General features: G+C 40.0%; 1 protein-coding gene across 3 annotated transcripts; it reads left to right on the top strand.

The window, feature by feature from the left end:
• Positions 1 to 6281: 6281 nt before the first annotated feature.
• LOC131765897 (EKC/KEOPS complex subunit TPRKB) lies at positions 6282 to 15965 on the top strand. 3 transcript variants are annotated; one of them, XM_067007317.1, is made up of 7 exons: positions 6282 to 7796; positions 8032 to 9451; positions 11238 to 11335; positions 11536 to 11695; positions 12828 to 12950; positions 14296 to 14472; positions 15368 to 15965. In XM_067007317.1, exons 4-7 carry the CDS (start codon positions 11555 to 11557, stop codon positions 15449 to 15451), a joined length of 525 nt encoding a protein of 174 aa, XP_066863418.1. In that variant the 5' UTR covers positions 6282 to 7796; positions 8032 to 9451; positions 11238 to 11335; positions 11536 to 11554; the 3' UTR covers positions 15452 to 15965. The 3 variants fall into 3 exon arrangements, with proteins under 3 accessions (XP_066863418.1, XP_058935884.1, XP_066863419.1); XM_067007318.1 differs by lacking the exon at positions 6282 to 7796 and having other exon boundaries at positions 9187 to 9842; XM_059079901.2 differs by lacking the exons at positions 6282 to 7796; positions 11238 to 11335 and having other exon boundaries at positions 9161 to 9842.
• The last annotated feature ends 254 nt before the right edge of the window (positions 15966 to 16219 follow it).

The following is a 16219-nucleotide window of genomic DNA, read 5'->3' as shown; positions in this document are numbered from 1 at the left end:
GCAATCACTTTAAGTAGTTTTGCATTATTTTCTACCCAAATGCAACCACTTTAAGTATTTTAGCATTATTTTCTAATATTTGCCTCCATATTTAAATACTAGGCTTATATTACCACGTCTTGATTTTTCAGTTTCTGATACTATTGACTTCCTACTGTGGAAGATGAGAATTTAGCTCTTTCACATCATCTGTCCACATGCACACTTCTGTTCCCCTCATCTATTCAGGATAGTTATTTCCCAACTTTTGGTTAAATCAGTATTCTAAGTTTATGTTATTTGCTAGGTAAGTATCACTCACCTCTGAACCATCGTGTACGAGTATGTCTCCATTCTTACACCATTCTGTCCCCTTCATTTTTGTTTGCGTCTTTTCCTATGAACCTATCACTAATTCATCCTCCAGATCTCTTAACACCACTGTAACATTTCTCAGTGTGGATAGGGTAAACACATCAGATTCTTTTTTGTTTGAAATCTTTCCTGGATTGATTGAACTTGTTCTTGACCTGTTCTAAGTTGGGCACTGTTTTTAGTTTGCCAGGGCTGCCATAAAAAAGTACCACAGGGCTTCCCTGGTGGCGCAGTGGTTGAGAGTCCGCCTGCTGATGCAGGAGACACGGGTTCGTGCCCTGGTCCGGGAAGATCCCACATGCCGTGGAGCAACTAAGCCCGTGAGCCATGGCCGCTGGGCCTGTGCGTCCGGAGCCTGTGCTCCACAACGGGAGAGGCCACAACAGTGAGAGGCCCGCATACCGCAAAAAAAAAAAAAAAAAAAAAAGTACCACAGACTGGGTGGCTTAAACAACAGATGTTTTATTTTCTCACAGTACTGGAGGCCAGAAGTCCAAGATCAAGGTGTTGGCAGGGCTGGTTTCTTCTGAGGCCTCTCTCCTTGACTTGTAAATGGCCATCTTCTCCCTTGGTCTTCACATGGTCTTCCCTCTGTGTCCACGTCCAGATTTCCTTTTCTTATAAGGATAACAGTCATATTGGATTAGTGCCCACCCTAACGACCTCATCTAAACTTACCTCTTTAAAGACGCCATCTGCAAGTACAGTCACATTCTGAAGTCCAGGTGGTTAGGACAACTTCAACATACGACTTTTGCGGGAGCACAGCTCAACACATGACAGTCACGTTGGTTGTTCTCTACACCTGGGGCATAGCTCTTGCCCTGAGATTTCTCTTTGCCTTCACCCTGGTCCTTTCTTATGCCCCTCTTCTGTTTCCTGGATCCACAGCTGCTGCGTTCATGGTTTACTTCCATTTGGTGGAGCATATCCTTCCATGGTTTCCCAAGGATTAATGGGATATAAATTTTTTGAGGCTTTTGCATGTCTGAAATGGGTTTATTCTTCCACTGCATTGATAGTTTGATAGACTGTACAATTGTAGGTAAGCACTTTAAAATGCATTTATTCATTGTTTTCCAGAGTTCATTGTTGCTGTTTGAAGCCTTGTGCTATTCTGATTCCAGAATTTTTATTTGTGACCTGTAATTTTTCTTTCCGCAAGCTTTAGGATCTTTGTTTCAGGTGTCCTGAAAGTTCATCATATGACTTAGTGTGGGTATTTTTAAAATTCATAATGCTAGATACTGAGTGAGGTCTTCCGTTCTGGCAGGCTATGTGCATCAGTTCTGGGAAATTTTCTTTTTACTTTATCTTCTCTATTTTCTTTTTGGGAAACTTCTATTAGTTGACTATGGGATTTTCTGAAATGTACCTCTACGTTAATTATATTTTTTCTCTTATTTTCCATTTTTAATCTTTCCTTTCTTCTTTTTAAATACAAGAATTTTCTCAGCTTTATTTCCACCCTTCTGTTGATTGTTTAGGTTTTCTACATATTATATACATATTTTTTCTGCTATATGTTTTTTAAAAAATTAATTAATTTTTGGCTGCATTGGGTCTTTGTTGCTGCACGCGGGCTTTCTCTAATTGTGGGGATCACAGGCTTCTCATTGTGGTGGCTTCTCGTTGCTGAGCACAGGTTCTAGGGCATGTGGGCTTCAGTAGTTGCGGTGCGTGGGCTCAGTAGTTGTGGCTCACAGGCTCAATAGTTAGTTGTGGCTCGTGGGCTCTAGAGTGCAGGCTCAGTAGTTGTGGTGCACGGGCTTAGTTGTTCTGTGGCATGTGGGATCTTCCCGGACCAGAGCTGGAACCTGTGTCTCCTGCATTGGCAGGTGGATTCTTAATCACAGCGCCACCAGAGAAGCCCCCTGCTATATATTTTTAATCCCCAAGAGCTAGCTCTTTTCTGAATTTTTTTTCCTCAGGCACTTCATTCTTTTATTTTTTTTAAATGAATGCATTATCTTTTCTCTCTCTAAAGTTATCAAGTTTTAGGTTTCTTCTGTTCCCTGTGTCAGCTGTTTTTGTTTTTTGTTTTTTCCTGTTTGTTGATGCCTTTCTCTCCTGTTAGATGTGATCTTGAAATATCTGGTGATCTTTGCCTGTCATTTAGTACTTAAGATTGAGGCACTCAGGGCTGATGGAAGTGTATGGTAGACTTGTAATAAGGTGGTCAGTCACCTTGACAATTTTGTTTAGCTTCCCCTTGCTGCACACAATTAGGTTTTATTTTTCTCCATTCTGAGAGTTAATATCTTTGAAAGTTTTATTGCCCTCTCTCTCTCTCTCTCTACCATTCATCATCCCTCCCATTCTCTTGTGAGTTCTTAATCTTTAGGAGTCTTATCTTCTTGGTAGGGTTTGAGTAAAGAGTAGAGATATAGGCATGAGTTCAATCTAGCCAGTGTAATGAGACTTTGCCAATTAAATTGGTTTTGGGTTTAACCTCAGTCTGGTAAGCTTGATTTGTAGGCATCATGTCCCAGGAGTGTATGCCATTCAGTGCCCTAAGTCATGATTTGGACCCACAAAATCAACTACAAACACACCTGCTATGGAGGTAGGCCCTATATAGATCCTGTCTGAACCACCTTTCTAATGTAATTCTAACATCTGCCCCAGAATTATGTCCTAAAACAAGCTCATTAATGTTATTCCCCTCTTGGAAATCTTTAGTGGCTTACGGCCTTCAGAATCCATTTCTAACTCCTTGTCAGGGCCCTGTGTGATCTGACTCCCAGCTGGCTTTTCAAAGCCTCTGCTGTATTCCACTCCATTCTTCAGTGTGCCAGCTGTTTCTTGGCCACAACATTATATGTGTTTATGCCACAGTATCTTTGTCTTTCAGGTTGTTCCCTTGGCTATAATGGCTCTCCTATAGCCTCTGTGAACAAATCATTCTTGAAGCCCCCTCTCCTCAGTAAAGCCTTCTCTCCCAACCCTACTCCCCTACTGAATTACTCCTTTTTCTACAAGATACCTTGTATCACTATTTAGCATTTATTTATATTTCCTGTTACGTGAAACACAGGTTCTAAGAATGTCTCAGATTCCCTCAACCTCCTCCTCCTCCCTGAAGCTGCCATTTGCCACCTGGACCACACTCCTCTGTTTTGCCTTTGCCAGCAAACCTAATTAGCACTCTCTGAGCTGACTAGAGCCCAAGTTAAACTCTGGGCCTCCATACCAAGCCCTTTCCATTCTCAGCCATCCCTCCATGTTAGAGTTGGAGGAAATGCTATATATCAGGCCACAACTCTGGCTTTCTGAGCTGCCAGACAAGGATGAGATGATGAACAGAAGTATAGAGGAGTTGGCTCCCATGGAAGGAGCCTTGATTAATGAAATGCGTAAGACATGAGGAAGCCTGGCAGGCAAATTCCCACTTCTTTCTCCCTTCTGTGGATTACTCTCAGGAATGGTTTTTCCTTTCAAGCCTCCCAAAGAAAGTCCAGCCTGCTGAGTGAACACATATACCAAACAACCTGTGTGTCTTTTTCTTGCATTTTGAAGCCTGTTCCTCATCCTCACAACTCTGTTCTTACATACTGCAAATAAAATACCAGCATTTTTAATGCATACAAATCTCTGGCATTCCTATACACTAATGATGAAAAATCTGAAAATGAAATTTAGAAAACACTCCCATTTACCACTGAAATAAAAAGAATAAAATATCTAGGAATAAACCTACATAAGGAGACAAAAGACCTGGATGCAGAAAATTATAAGACACTCATGAAGGAAATTAAAGATGATACAAATAGATGGAGAAATATACCATGTTCTTGGATTGGAAGAATCAACATTGTGAAAATGACTCTATGACCCAAAGCAATCTACAGATTCAGTGCAATCCCTATCAGACTATCACTGGCATTTTTCACAGAACTAGAACAAAAAAATTTCACAATTTGTATGGAAACACAAAAGACCCCGAATAGCCAAAGCAATCTTGAGAACAAAAAATGGAGCTGGAGGAATCAGTCTCCCTGACTTCAGACTATACTACAAAGCTACAGTAATCAAGACAGTATGGTACTGGCACAAAAACAGTAATACAGATCAATGGAACAGGATAGAAAGCCCAGAGATAAACCCACACACATATGGTCACCTTATCTTTGATAAAGGAGGCAAGAATATACAGTGGAGAAAAGATAGCCTCTTCAATAAGTGGTGCTGGGAAAACTGGACAGGTCCATGTAAAAGTATGAGATTAGAACACTCCATAACACCATACACAAAGATAAGCTCAAAATGGGTTAAAGACCTAAATGTAAGGCTAGACACTATCAAACTCTTAGAGGAAAACATAGGCAGAACACTCTACGACATAAATCACAGCAAGATCCTTTTTGACCCACCTTGTAGAGAAATGGAAATAAAAACCAAAAAAACCCAAATGGGACCTAATGAAACTTCAAAGCTTTTACACAGCAAAAGAAACCATAAACAAGATCAAAAGACAACCCTCAGAATGGGAGAAAATATTTGCAAATGAAACAACTGACAAAGGATTCATCTCCAAAATTTACAAGCAGCTCATGCAGCTCAATAACAGAAAAACAACCCAATCCAAAAATGGGCAGAAGACCTAAATAGACATTTCTCCAAGGAAGATATACAGATTGCCAACAAACACATGAAAGAATGTTCAACATCATTAATCATTAGGGAAATGCAAATCAAAACTACAATGAGATATCATCTCACACCGGTTAGAATGGCCATCATCAAAAAATCTAGCAACAATAAATGCTGGAGAGGGTGTGGAGGAAAGGAACACTCTTGCACTGCTGGTGGGAATGTAAATTGATACAGCCACTATGGAGAACAGTATGGAGCTTCCTTAAAAAGCTACAAATAGAACTACCATACAACCCAGCAATCCCACTACTGGGCATATACCCTGAGAAAACCATAATTCAAAAAGAGTCATGTACCAAAATGTTCACTGCAGCTCTATTTACAATAGCCAGGAGATGGAAGCAACCTAAGTGTACATCGACAGATGAATGGATAAAGAAGATGTGGCACATATATACAATGGAATATTACTCAGCCATAAAAAGAAACGAAATTGAGTTATTTGTAGTATGGTGGATGGACCTAGAGTCTGTCATACAGAGTGAAGTCAGAAAGAGAAAAATACCGTATGCTAACACATATACATGGAATCTAAGGGGAAAAAAGGGTCATGAAGAATCTAGGGGTAAGATGGGAATAAAGACACAGACCTACTAGAGAATGGACTTGAGGATATGGGGAGGGGGAAGGGTAAGCTGTGACGAAGTGAGAGAGTGGCATGGACATATATACACTACCAAACGTAAAATAGATAGCTAGTGGGAAGCAGCCGCATAGCACCGGCAGATCAGCTCGGTGCTTTGTGACCACCTAGAGGGGTGGGATAGAGAGGGATAGAGGGAAGAGATAACTGATTTACTTTGATATAAAGCAGAAGCTAACACACCATTGTAAAGCAATTATACTCCAATAAAGATGTTTTAAAAAACCCAGCATTTTAATCCTTGCCTCAGGCTCTGCTTTCTAGAGGACCTCAGCAAGACAAATGTAACACATTTAAAATTCATAAATTTAGGGACTTCCCTGGTGGCGCATTGGTTAAGAATCCGCCTGCCAATGCAGGGGACATGGGTTCAAGCCCTGGTTCAGGAAGATCCCACGTGCCACGGAGCAACTAAGCCCGTGTGCCACAACTACTGAGCCTGCACTCTAGAGCCTGTGAGCCACAACTACTGAAGCCTGTACACCTAAAGCTCATGCTCCACAACGAGAAGCCACTGAAAGGAGAAGCGTGCACACTGCAACAAAAAGTAGCACCTGCTCGCCACAACTAGAGAAACCCTGTGTGCAGCAATGAAGACCCAATGCAACCAATAATAAATAAAATTTTAAAATAATAAAATTCATAAATTTATTATTAATAAATCTGGCAGTAATAGCGTTTAATTTTTCAACCATGCATATGAGACCAAGAAGTACCAGAGCCCTTCCACTGACTTGACATTGAGATACTACAAATATTTATACCTTTTAGGAATACAGAGACGTCAAGTAACAGTTTATCAAGAAGTACAGATTTCATTTGCGGGGTTATTTTCACATGACACAGGAATGGTTCCAGTTGCTCACATTCTTACCAGCACTTAAATTATCAGTTTTTTCATTTCTTTGATCTGTTCTAATACAGATGTAGTGTTGTCTCATGATTTTTAAAACAGCCTTAGAGATATAATTGACATATGATACACTGTACAACTGTAAAAGTGAACAGGTTGATAAATTTGACATGTATACATCCACGAGACCATTACCACAATTAAGATAGAACACATCTATTGATATTAGCCCGAAGTTTCCTAGTGCCCCTTTGTAATTCTCCTTTTCCACCCCAGGCCCCCTACCCAAGCCACCGGTGATTTGCTTTCTCACTATAAATTAGTTTTATATAAATGGAGTCATACAGTATACACTATTTTTATGTCTGGCTTTTTTCTTTCAGCATGACTATTTTGAGATTTATCCATGTTATTTTATGTAGCAATAGTTGATTTCCTTTTTACTGCCAAGTTGTATTCCATTGTATGGATATACAGTTTGTCCATTCACTTGATGAACATTTGGGTTGTTTCCAGCTTTTGGTGGTCACAGACAAGTCACTGAACTGGGACAACTTTTTTTTTTCTATGTCTATTTTTTAATTGACTTTACTGAGGCATAATTTTATAGAATGTACTCTTTAAAAGTACATAATTTGATGAATTTTGACAAATTCATACTCCCTTTTAACTAACACATCAATATATAGAACATTGGCTTCACTGCAAAGGTTCCCTTGGGGGTTCTATTCAGTCAGTGTCTCCCACTTGCCCATTCCTGGCAACCACTAATTTGCTTTCAGTCACTCTAGAATAAATTTGCAATTCCTATAGTTATAGAAATGGAATCATACAGTAACATAATTTTAGTTTCTTGCTTTTTTGCTGAGCATGCTTTTAGATTCATCCATGTTGCAAGTATTGTTGCAAGTATGTTCATTCCTTTTATTACTGAATAGTATTTCATGACATGAATTTACCACAATTTGTTTATCCATTGATGTGTTGTTGGGCATTGGGTTGTTTCCAGTTTGGGGATATTATGAGTCAAGTTACTATGAACATTCACATTCAAGCCTTTGTGTGGACACATTTTCACTTCTGCGTAAATACCAAGGAGTGAAACTGCTGGGTATGGTAAGAATACATTTAATTTTTTAAGAAACTGCCTAACTGTTTTCCAAAGTGGTTATACTATTTTATACTCAGACTAGCAACATGTGAGGGTTCCAGGTCTGCATGTCTGACAACACTTGGTATTTTAAAATTTTAAGGTCTTTTAAATTTTAGTCATCTTACGGGTATGTAGTAGTATCTCATTTTTTTTTTTTTTTTTTTTTTTTTTTTTTTTTTTTTTTTTTTGCGGTATGCGGGCCTCTCACTGTTGTGGCCTCTCCCGTTGCGGAGCACAGGCTCCGGACGCACAGGCTCAGCGGCCATGGCTCACAGGCCCAGTCGCTCCGCGGCATGTGGGATCCTCCCGGACCAGGGCACGAACCCGTGTCTCCTGCATCGGCAGGCGGACTCTCAACCACTGCGCCACCAGGGAAGCCCTATCTCATTGTTTTTAATTTGTATTTCCCTGATGACTAATGATGCTGAGCATTTTTTTCAAGTTTTTATTGGCCTTTCATATATCTTTTGTGAAGTGTGTTCAAAACTGTCTCCTATTCTTAATTAGGTTGTCTCATAATTTTTGAGTTGGAGTTCTTTACATTATCTGGATACCAGTCTTCTGTCAGAACCATTTTTTTAAATATATATTCCCACTGTGCTCAAGCCACAAGGTTCTTTGCTCTTTCTTAAATAGGCTAAGGCCATATGTGTCTCAGCCTTTGAACACCCTTTGTTGCCTGGAATGCTGCTCTTCAAATACACACAGAACTTGCTTCCAGACCTTCTCCAGTCACTGTTCAAATGGCCCTTTTTGGTGAGATCTTTCTTAACCATCCTATTTAAAATAGTAATACCCACGGCCTGACATTACCCCACTTCCTCTGGTTTTTTTCTCCATAGCACATATCCACCCTATTTGTTATTTACCTGTCTTTCTGTTTAAAGAAAAGTATTGACCAACATGAGCCCCAAGCATAAAAAACATGGAAAATAATTCTCTACAGCCTGTTCAGCGGATTACCTCCTCTTTTGGAGGCTGATACACGTAAGGATGACAAGTCAAATTTGTGAGCCTGCTGGATGAAGAGGTTGATTCCATTAACGTACTGTCACCTCTCTCTGAAGTACCTCAGGTAGGTCGCCGACTGCTTTCTGCTCCAGGAGATCCTTCCCCAGTGACCGTACCCAGAACAAGTAGCAAACTGAATCCCGCCTGCCTCGAAAAAGAACTGTTGAATCTCGAGCAGCGGAGACGTACGTAGAGCTCATTGGAGCCAATACTTTTCCTTGCACGGAAAGAAACTGAGACGTCTTGTCCAAGGCCAAGGTGCTTAAGGACCGGGCTGAGACCCACACCCATCCCTCAGCTTCCGGCCCCGCCGGAAGAGTCTCGCCTCCTCCCTCGCCGGAAGTGGCGGACTGAGACCCGGCTCTCCTTCGCGTCCGCTGATGCGATTCAAGCCGAGGAAGAAGGGTGTGCCGGAAGGGCGGAGAAGGGGCGCAGCTGAGGGCGATCTTCCGGAAGTTCAGGGCTTTGTTTCCGTGCGGAAGATCTTACGAGACGAACAGGGACGGGACGGTGAGTCCTCGTCGAGCAAGAGCTGGCCGGGCGGGAACGGAAGACGCAGTCTCGGCATCCATTTTCTAGACAACGGATGTGATTCTCGGCGTCCTCGTTTACTGAGCGCCTCCCGAGGCCCGGCCCTAGGATGCAGCCCGGCAGTGATCTGCTTAGTCTCTCCCTGATGTGTCAGCTGACGATACATCATCCAGATAAGGCCGCGACTCACCAAAGTTGTGACAGAGGAGCTCGTAGAATAGGGAGCTAGTCCTAGGTTCTGGGCGCGCTGGTAAATGGACTCTTACCGGCGAGTTGAAGGGAGGGAGGATTGCATCGGGGGAACTGCCTGTCCTAGAGGGCGCGCGAGGGCGGGAGCTTGGTGAGTTGAAGCTGAGAAGTCAAGTGCGGCGGTGGCGGAATGAGCGCGATCAGAGGAGAGTTCGCTAGGAAGCCGAAGAGGGAGGAAGGGCCCAGATCATAGAGTTTGGAACGCCCGTTGGTGGAGGTTGGATGATAGGAGGGCAGGAATTGTGAGGAGACCACTTCTAGGAGGTCACAGATGTAGATGAGAGATGGTGGCCTACGGTGGTGGCAGTGGGTATAGGAGCGAATTGGAGCTTTAAAGATGATATTTGAAAATTGACAAGACTTTTGGATTAGATATGGGATTTGAGTGAGAGGTTAGTATCCAACGATGATTCGAAGTTACTGACCTGAGTGAATTATATAAAACAAAACAAAACATTTTGACGTTTGCTAGGGGGACTTTTTCCCCTAGTGCAAAAACAAAAACCATAAAAATTTTTTCCTCCCTGGTTATATGTACTCATTATTTTGTGTGCACACTGCAGAAAATTCAGAACATACACACAAAAATATTTTTTATAGAAAACAATAGAAATTACCTGCAATTCTGCTATCCAAGATGTCCGTATTTTGGTGTGCTTCCTTTATGTTTTTGCTTTCTGAGTGCATCTTTTTGTACAATTGGGTACACATTCTGTCTGTATCTATTTTTTTTCCATTGGACGTTATGATGATACTAAAGGTTGAACTGCTCTGTGCTAGGACATTATTCACAAATTTTATTCTTTCCTGATTGTAACAGAAAAGATCAGATGTAATTCCAGCAAGTCAAGGATAACTTTTTGTTGTATTTTTCTTTCAGTATTTTTTCTTTTTGTGTACCTTTTAAAAAACCCACAATTTATGTCACATTTTGTGTTTTGTTTTCCAGTCAGATGTGAAGTACTTAATGTTATTTATTGCTATATTTACACATCCTTAACTACTCTTCAAGACTAGTTTTGTTTTGTTGGGTTTTTTTTGCACTACTTGGGCCTCTCACTGTTGTGGCCTCTCCCGTTGCGGAGAGCAGGCTCCGGACGCGCAGGCTGAGCGGCTATGGCTCACGGGCCCAGCTGCTCCGCGGCATGTGGGATCTTCCCGGACCGGGGCACGAACCCGCATCCCCTGCATCTGCAGGTGTGCCACCAGGGAAGCCCCAAGACTAGTTTTTAGTGGTTGTTTAGTAAAAACCAATCCCCTGTTACTAGTTAGGTAGGTTTTCAACTTTTTACTCTTAGGATCATGAGAAGGACATCTTATTACATAAATCTTCAGATTGCCAATTTATTTCTTAAGAAAAATGCTAGCAATGGAACCTCCTAGGTAAAAGGATAAAATGAACCTATAAAATTGCCTCACTTTAATTGAAATTGTTTTAAAGATCAGATTTTTGCAGTGCTTAGTTTTTCCATTTCAAAGATAGATTATGTCTTTGCAGTTATTTGTCTTTTATGTTCTTTTCTTGTTAAATTTACGTCTATAAAGGGTCAGTATTATTATTTAAGAATTGTACCCTCTTAGCTAGATTCCCATGTGTGAAATGAATATCTTTGAGTTGTGTCATACTTTCTTCTATAAGATTATTTTCTTTATATTTGTGTCTAGGTTCTGCTAAAATATAAATAAATGGTGAGATCAGAAAGCTAAAAAGACCAAGTTAGAGTGAGTTTTCCTTAATGCTATAAGTAACCTGTGGTCTAAAAAATTTTTTGGTTTTCTGCTCCTAGTTGTCTGTTGGGAAGCTGCCCTTCTTCCATGCATCAGAGCCTGCCTTATCTGCACAGCCAGGGGGCCAGGTGTCAACCTTGATCCTTTCCCAGGAATGGTAAAGGAAGCTAGAAACAGCTCAGCAGGGTTAGAAATACAGTGTCTCATGAGAATGCCAAATGTTTTGGGGTGGATTTTTCTAGTTTAACAGTTCTACATCTTATTCAAATTACTTTAATATATTTATTGTTAGTAAGGATATTTGTTTGTTAGTGACTTACAGTTGTTAACTTTTGGTCTTTTGGTCTTGTGCAATAGAATCCTGCTTATCGATGAAATGCAGTTAACACATCACCTGGACCTGTTTCCCGAATACAGGGTGACCCTTCTGTTATTTAAAGATGTAAAAAATGCTGGAGACTTGAGAAAAAAGGCCATGGAAGGTGCCATTGATGGCTCATTAATAAATCCTACAGTGGTAAGTACTCATGGGAATGAGTGAACTATATGGGGAGTTTAAGAATATGATGATTTTTCATGACGTTATAGGTTAGCCTAAAATTGTTATCTTCAGGTAAAAAGTTCTTGTCCAAGCTGTAGGGTGGAATCAGATTTGGTCAGCATTGAATTAAACAGTGAATAGAAGCTGAAGTGCCAGGGCCTGCCCTTGGAAATGTGAAAGGTGGTCTAGCTCTGATGTGATGGCAGATGCCTGGATCTCCATCTTCTCTTCTGAACTAGAAAATCTCTGTAAAGGAGACATTGCATAGTGGTAGAATCAGCAGGACTTAAATCCCAGATATGCCATTTATTATGACTTTGAGCAAGTGGTAGCCAACCTTTATATAGTGCTTATTTGGTTCCTGGCATTGTTCTAAGTTCTTTACGTATACCGCTAACTCATTTAATCTTCACAACAACCCTGTGAAGTAAGTATGGTGATTATCTGCTTCTACAGATAAAACACTAAGGAATTTGCCCAGGTTCCCTCAGTGGTAAGTGACAGAACTAGAATGCCAACTCATTCTTTGCCTTGGTTTCCTCATCTGTTGCATGTGAATAATGATACAGATATCATAGGGTAGTGTTTTTTTGTTTGTTTGTTTGTTTGTTTGTTTGTTTTGTGGTACATGGGCCTCTCACTGTTGTGGCCTCTCCCGCTGCGGAGCGCAGGCTCAGCGGCCATGGCTCACGGGCCCAGCCACTCCGCGGCATGTGGGGATCTTCCCAGACCGGGGCACGAACCCGTGTCCCCTGCATCAGCAGGCAGACTCTCAACCACTGCGCCACCAGGGAAGCCCCATAGGGTAGTTTTGAGAAGTATAGAAAATGAAGGTAAAATGTTGAAAATATGGCCTTTCCCATAATAATAGGCCTCAATAAGTGTTGTTTTAAACTTTTTACTATTTACCTAAGTTGCTTACAGCTGTAAAATTCTGTGATTTTCTAAACATTGTAGGCCCTTGAGATTTTGAAAATTTTGAAAATGTAGTCCATGGGAATTGTGATGAAGTAAAACAGCCTGACACTGGAGTTACCATGATATAGGGCATACGTCTTCAGAGTACTCCAGATTCTCTGTGTGTAATTCTTTTTGTTCTCTTTGGTAGATTGTCGATCCATTTCAGATACTTGTGGCAGCAAACAAAGCAGTTCACCTCTACAAACTGGGAAAAATGAAGACAAGAACTCTATCTACTGAAATTATTTTCAATCTTTCCCCAAATAACAATGTAATTAATATGGAATTTACTTACTTTATATCTTTTGACCTTGTCATGGTAGCCTTTGTACTCAGTGTTGGGTTGGAGCCTGTTGTTAGTAACAAACGAAAATAATAGTGAAGAAAGAATGTTGGACAGAGAGTTGAGGTGTAGCATTGCCTCTTACTAGACAAATAAGCTTTGGAGTAACTTCACATGTGAGTAAACTAAAGTTTAGCTAAATTAAGTGAGGATAGTTTTATTTGTCCTTCCTGACCATACAGAGTCAGGAAGATCACTCTAACTGATATTTAAATCTAATGATAAAAATTAGGTATGGATATTTGTGTGTTATCATGTGAATCTCTCATTCTCCCCATAAACTCTTTGAGGATATAACCCGTGTCTTTTCGATACACCAGAAGCCTGCCTGGGACCTAGAACAGCCCTTTAACACATGCTCACACACCCATCGCATAGGAAGAGTTTGTGGTTTGAGATACTGATAGTAATCAAAGTTATTGAGTTAAAAACATTCTACCTGGGGCACATTTGAAAAAAAAATGTAATTTTGCTGACAAAGTTTTAGTATTACTACTACTATTAACAACACAATCAAGTGCTGACATCAAGAGAAAAGTTAAGAAACCCATGGCATAGTTTAAAATACAAATGTTTGAAAAGTTTATAAAATGTGTGGTAATAGAATTCCCCAGTACCTGGGGGGAAATTACTGGGTAACTATTGTTTCTTTGAGATCACTGAAATAACTCAAGAGACTGTACAATTCATAAACATCTGTTGAGCTTGTCCCTGTTCCACCTGTAGGGGCAGAAGAAACAAATATGTTTCTGAGGAAGGCAGATGAACAAGACAAAGTCCAAATGCCCTAAGATAATTGATATAATGGGAATAATAATGCATATCTGTGGGAACAAAGAAGCAGTTCATTCTGTAAGGAGGAAAGTGCAAGGGGAGTGACATTTGAACTGGACCTTGAAAGATGAGGGCACTCCAGGCAGAGGGCAAAGTGTGAGCCCAGGCAAAAAAGTATGAAATGACGGGAGCCCCAAAGAGTCCCGATTGGCTAGAGGGCAGGAGTGTGTGGCTAGAGGGTCACTTAGGTCCAGGGGGAGTGGGTGTTTGTGCCCCATGCCAAGTCCAGGCTTGAATCTATGGGAATGAGGTGCAGCTTTGAGCAGGGAGTACTCAAGAGTCAGAGCTGGTAGATATTAGGAAAGGATTGTTGAAAAACTGTAGACAGAGAAAACCATTAGGATATGAAAAACAAGAATCTGACCAGGAAAGAGCACAAATGGGGAGAGATTTCAGGTGTTGAAACTACTGATTTTATTGTCTTTTTTTTCCCCCTTAGATTTCAGAGGCCTTGAAAAAATTTGGTATCTCGGCAAATGACACTTCAGTTCTGATTGCTTATATTGAAGAGGGAGAAAAACAAATAAATCAAGAATACTTAATATCTCAAGTAGAAGGTCATCAAGTTTCTCTTGAAAATCTCCCTGAAATAACAAATATTATGGAAGTCAAAAAGGTTTGTAAGCCTGTATTTTTAGAAAGAACATGATAGATAGAATAATACTGATTGCTTATTGAACACCAATGCTTCTATATATTTTTTTAACTTTTAAGAAAGGTTAATGTAATTAAAAGTTACTTGAATAATAATTATAGATGCAAAGAATTGGAAATTCAGGTTTATGTAACATAATTTAAAACTTAGTTGATGCTTTCTTTTTTAAATATATATAAATTTATTTATTTGTGGCTATGTTGGGTCTTCATTGCTGTGCACAGGCTTTCTCTAGTTGCGGCGAGCGGGGGCTACTCTTTGTTGCAATGTGCAGGCTTCTCATTGTGGTGGCTTCTCTTGTTGCCAAGCACGGGCTCTAGGCACGTGGGCTTCCGTAGTTGTGGCACACAGGCTCAGTAGTTGTGGCTTATGGGCTCTAGAGCACAGGCTTCAGTAGTTGTGGCACATGGGCTTATTTGCTCAGCAGCATGTGGGATCTTCCCGGGCCAGGGCTCGAACCTGTGTCTTCTGCATTGGCAGGCGGATTCTTAACCACTGCTTCACCAGGGAAGCCCGATGCATTCTTTTTAAAAGAATAGATAATTTAAAATATCTATATCTTACACAGTACATTTGAAATGTAAAATGTAGTATGAAGTTAATGTCTAGATGTATGCTTTTAAAATTGGTACAAATGTATTTCTATGTTTAGAGAGTTATCACCATAACTGCAATTGAAACTTTTGACGTAAGTGATGAATTGTCACCTACTTTCCATACTTTAATCTCATTGTGATTTTACACCATTATCCCAATAATTGAGTAATAAATAAATTCACATATACATGCTTATGTAATGAAAATTAGCAGTACATGAATATGTCAGCATGTCATAATCTGTCTTTTATTTTTACAGATATATAAACTATCTTCACAAGAAGAAAGTATTGGGACATTATTGGATGGTATCATTTGTAGAATGTCAACAAAAGATGTTTAGTGAAATGACAGAAATATTAAAAATGTTCAGCAATTATAAAAAACATTCATTATTTTTTCCAGATTATAAAATCTATTATGTTTGTTGTAGAAAATCTTAAAGCACAGAATGGTAACAAAGGAAAAATAAAAAACCATTCCTGATCCTATCTCTTAATATTTTAAAAGATAACCATGGTTACTGTTATTTATTGTCTTCTAGTCTTCTCTTTCTGTTCAAATATATTTAGTTTTTATGTAAGTGGAATAATTGCTAACATTTATTGGGTGTCTATAATGTACTGAGTTCTTGTCTTCATGACTTTATATGCCTCAGCTCATATTCCTGCACTTACTTCTGGCTACTCCAGCATTGCTGTTCCAAGCCTCCTGGTTCCAAGTTTTTACATGCAAGAACTCATTTACTTATCACAGCATCATATGAGGTAGATACTGCTAATACTCCCATTTTACACAAAGGCAACTAAAAGTTTGTAGAAGTAATAAATAACTTGCCCAAGGTTTTACAGCTAAAAGTCATGTTTTATAAATGCTTTGGGTTTTTTTTCTATTTTGTCTTAAAATATGATTGTGTCAGTCAAGATAGAGTAGGTTAGGGGTCAGCAAACTTTTCTGTTAAGGACAAGGTAGTACGTATTTTCGGTTCTACAGGCCGTATGGTGTCTGTTGCACCTACTCAGCTCTTGCTGTTGTAGTTCTGAAGCATCCACAGACAGTATATAAATGATACACAGCTGTATCCCAGTAAAACTTTATTTACAAAAATAAG

Source organism: Kogia breviceps, chromosome 11 (genome assembly GCF_026419965.1).
Source record: "Kogia breviceps isolate mKogBre1 chromosome 11, mKogBre1 haplotype 1, whole genome shotgun sequence".
NCBI lineage: Eukaryota > Metazoa > Chordata > Mammalia > Artiodactyla > Physeteridae > Kogia > Kogia breviceps.
This window is presented reverse-complemented; position numbering and strand designations above follow the sequence as displayed.

Excerpts from the sequence above, each read along its gene's own strand:
- LOC131765897 (XM_067007317.1), top strand. The coding sequence starts at position 11,555 with ATGCAGTTAACACATCACCTGGACCTGTTTCCCGAATACAGGGTGACC. Across the intron at positions 11,696-12,827 it reads CATTAATAAATCCTACAGTG|ATTGTCGATCCATTTCAGAT; the intron begins GTAAGTACTCAT and ends TCTCTTTGGTAG. Across the intron at positions 12,951-14,295 it reads ATCTTTCCCCAAATAACAAT|ATTTCAGAGGCCTTGAAAAA; the intron begins GTAATTAATATG and ends TTTCCCCCTTAG.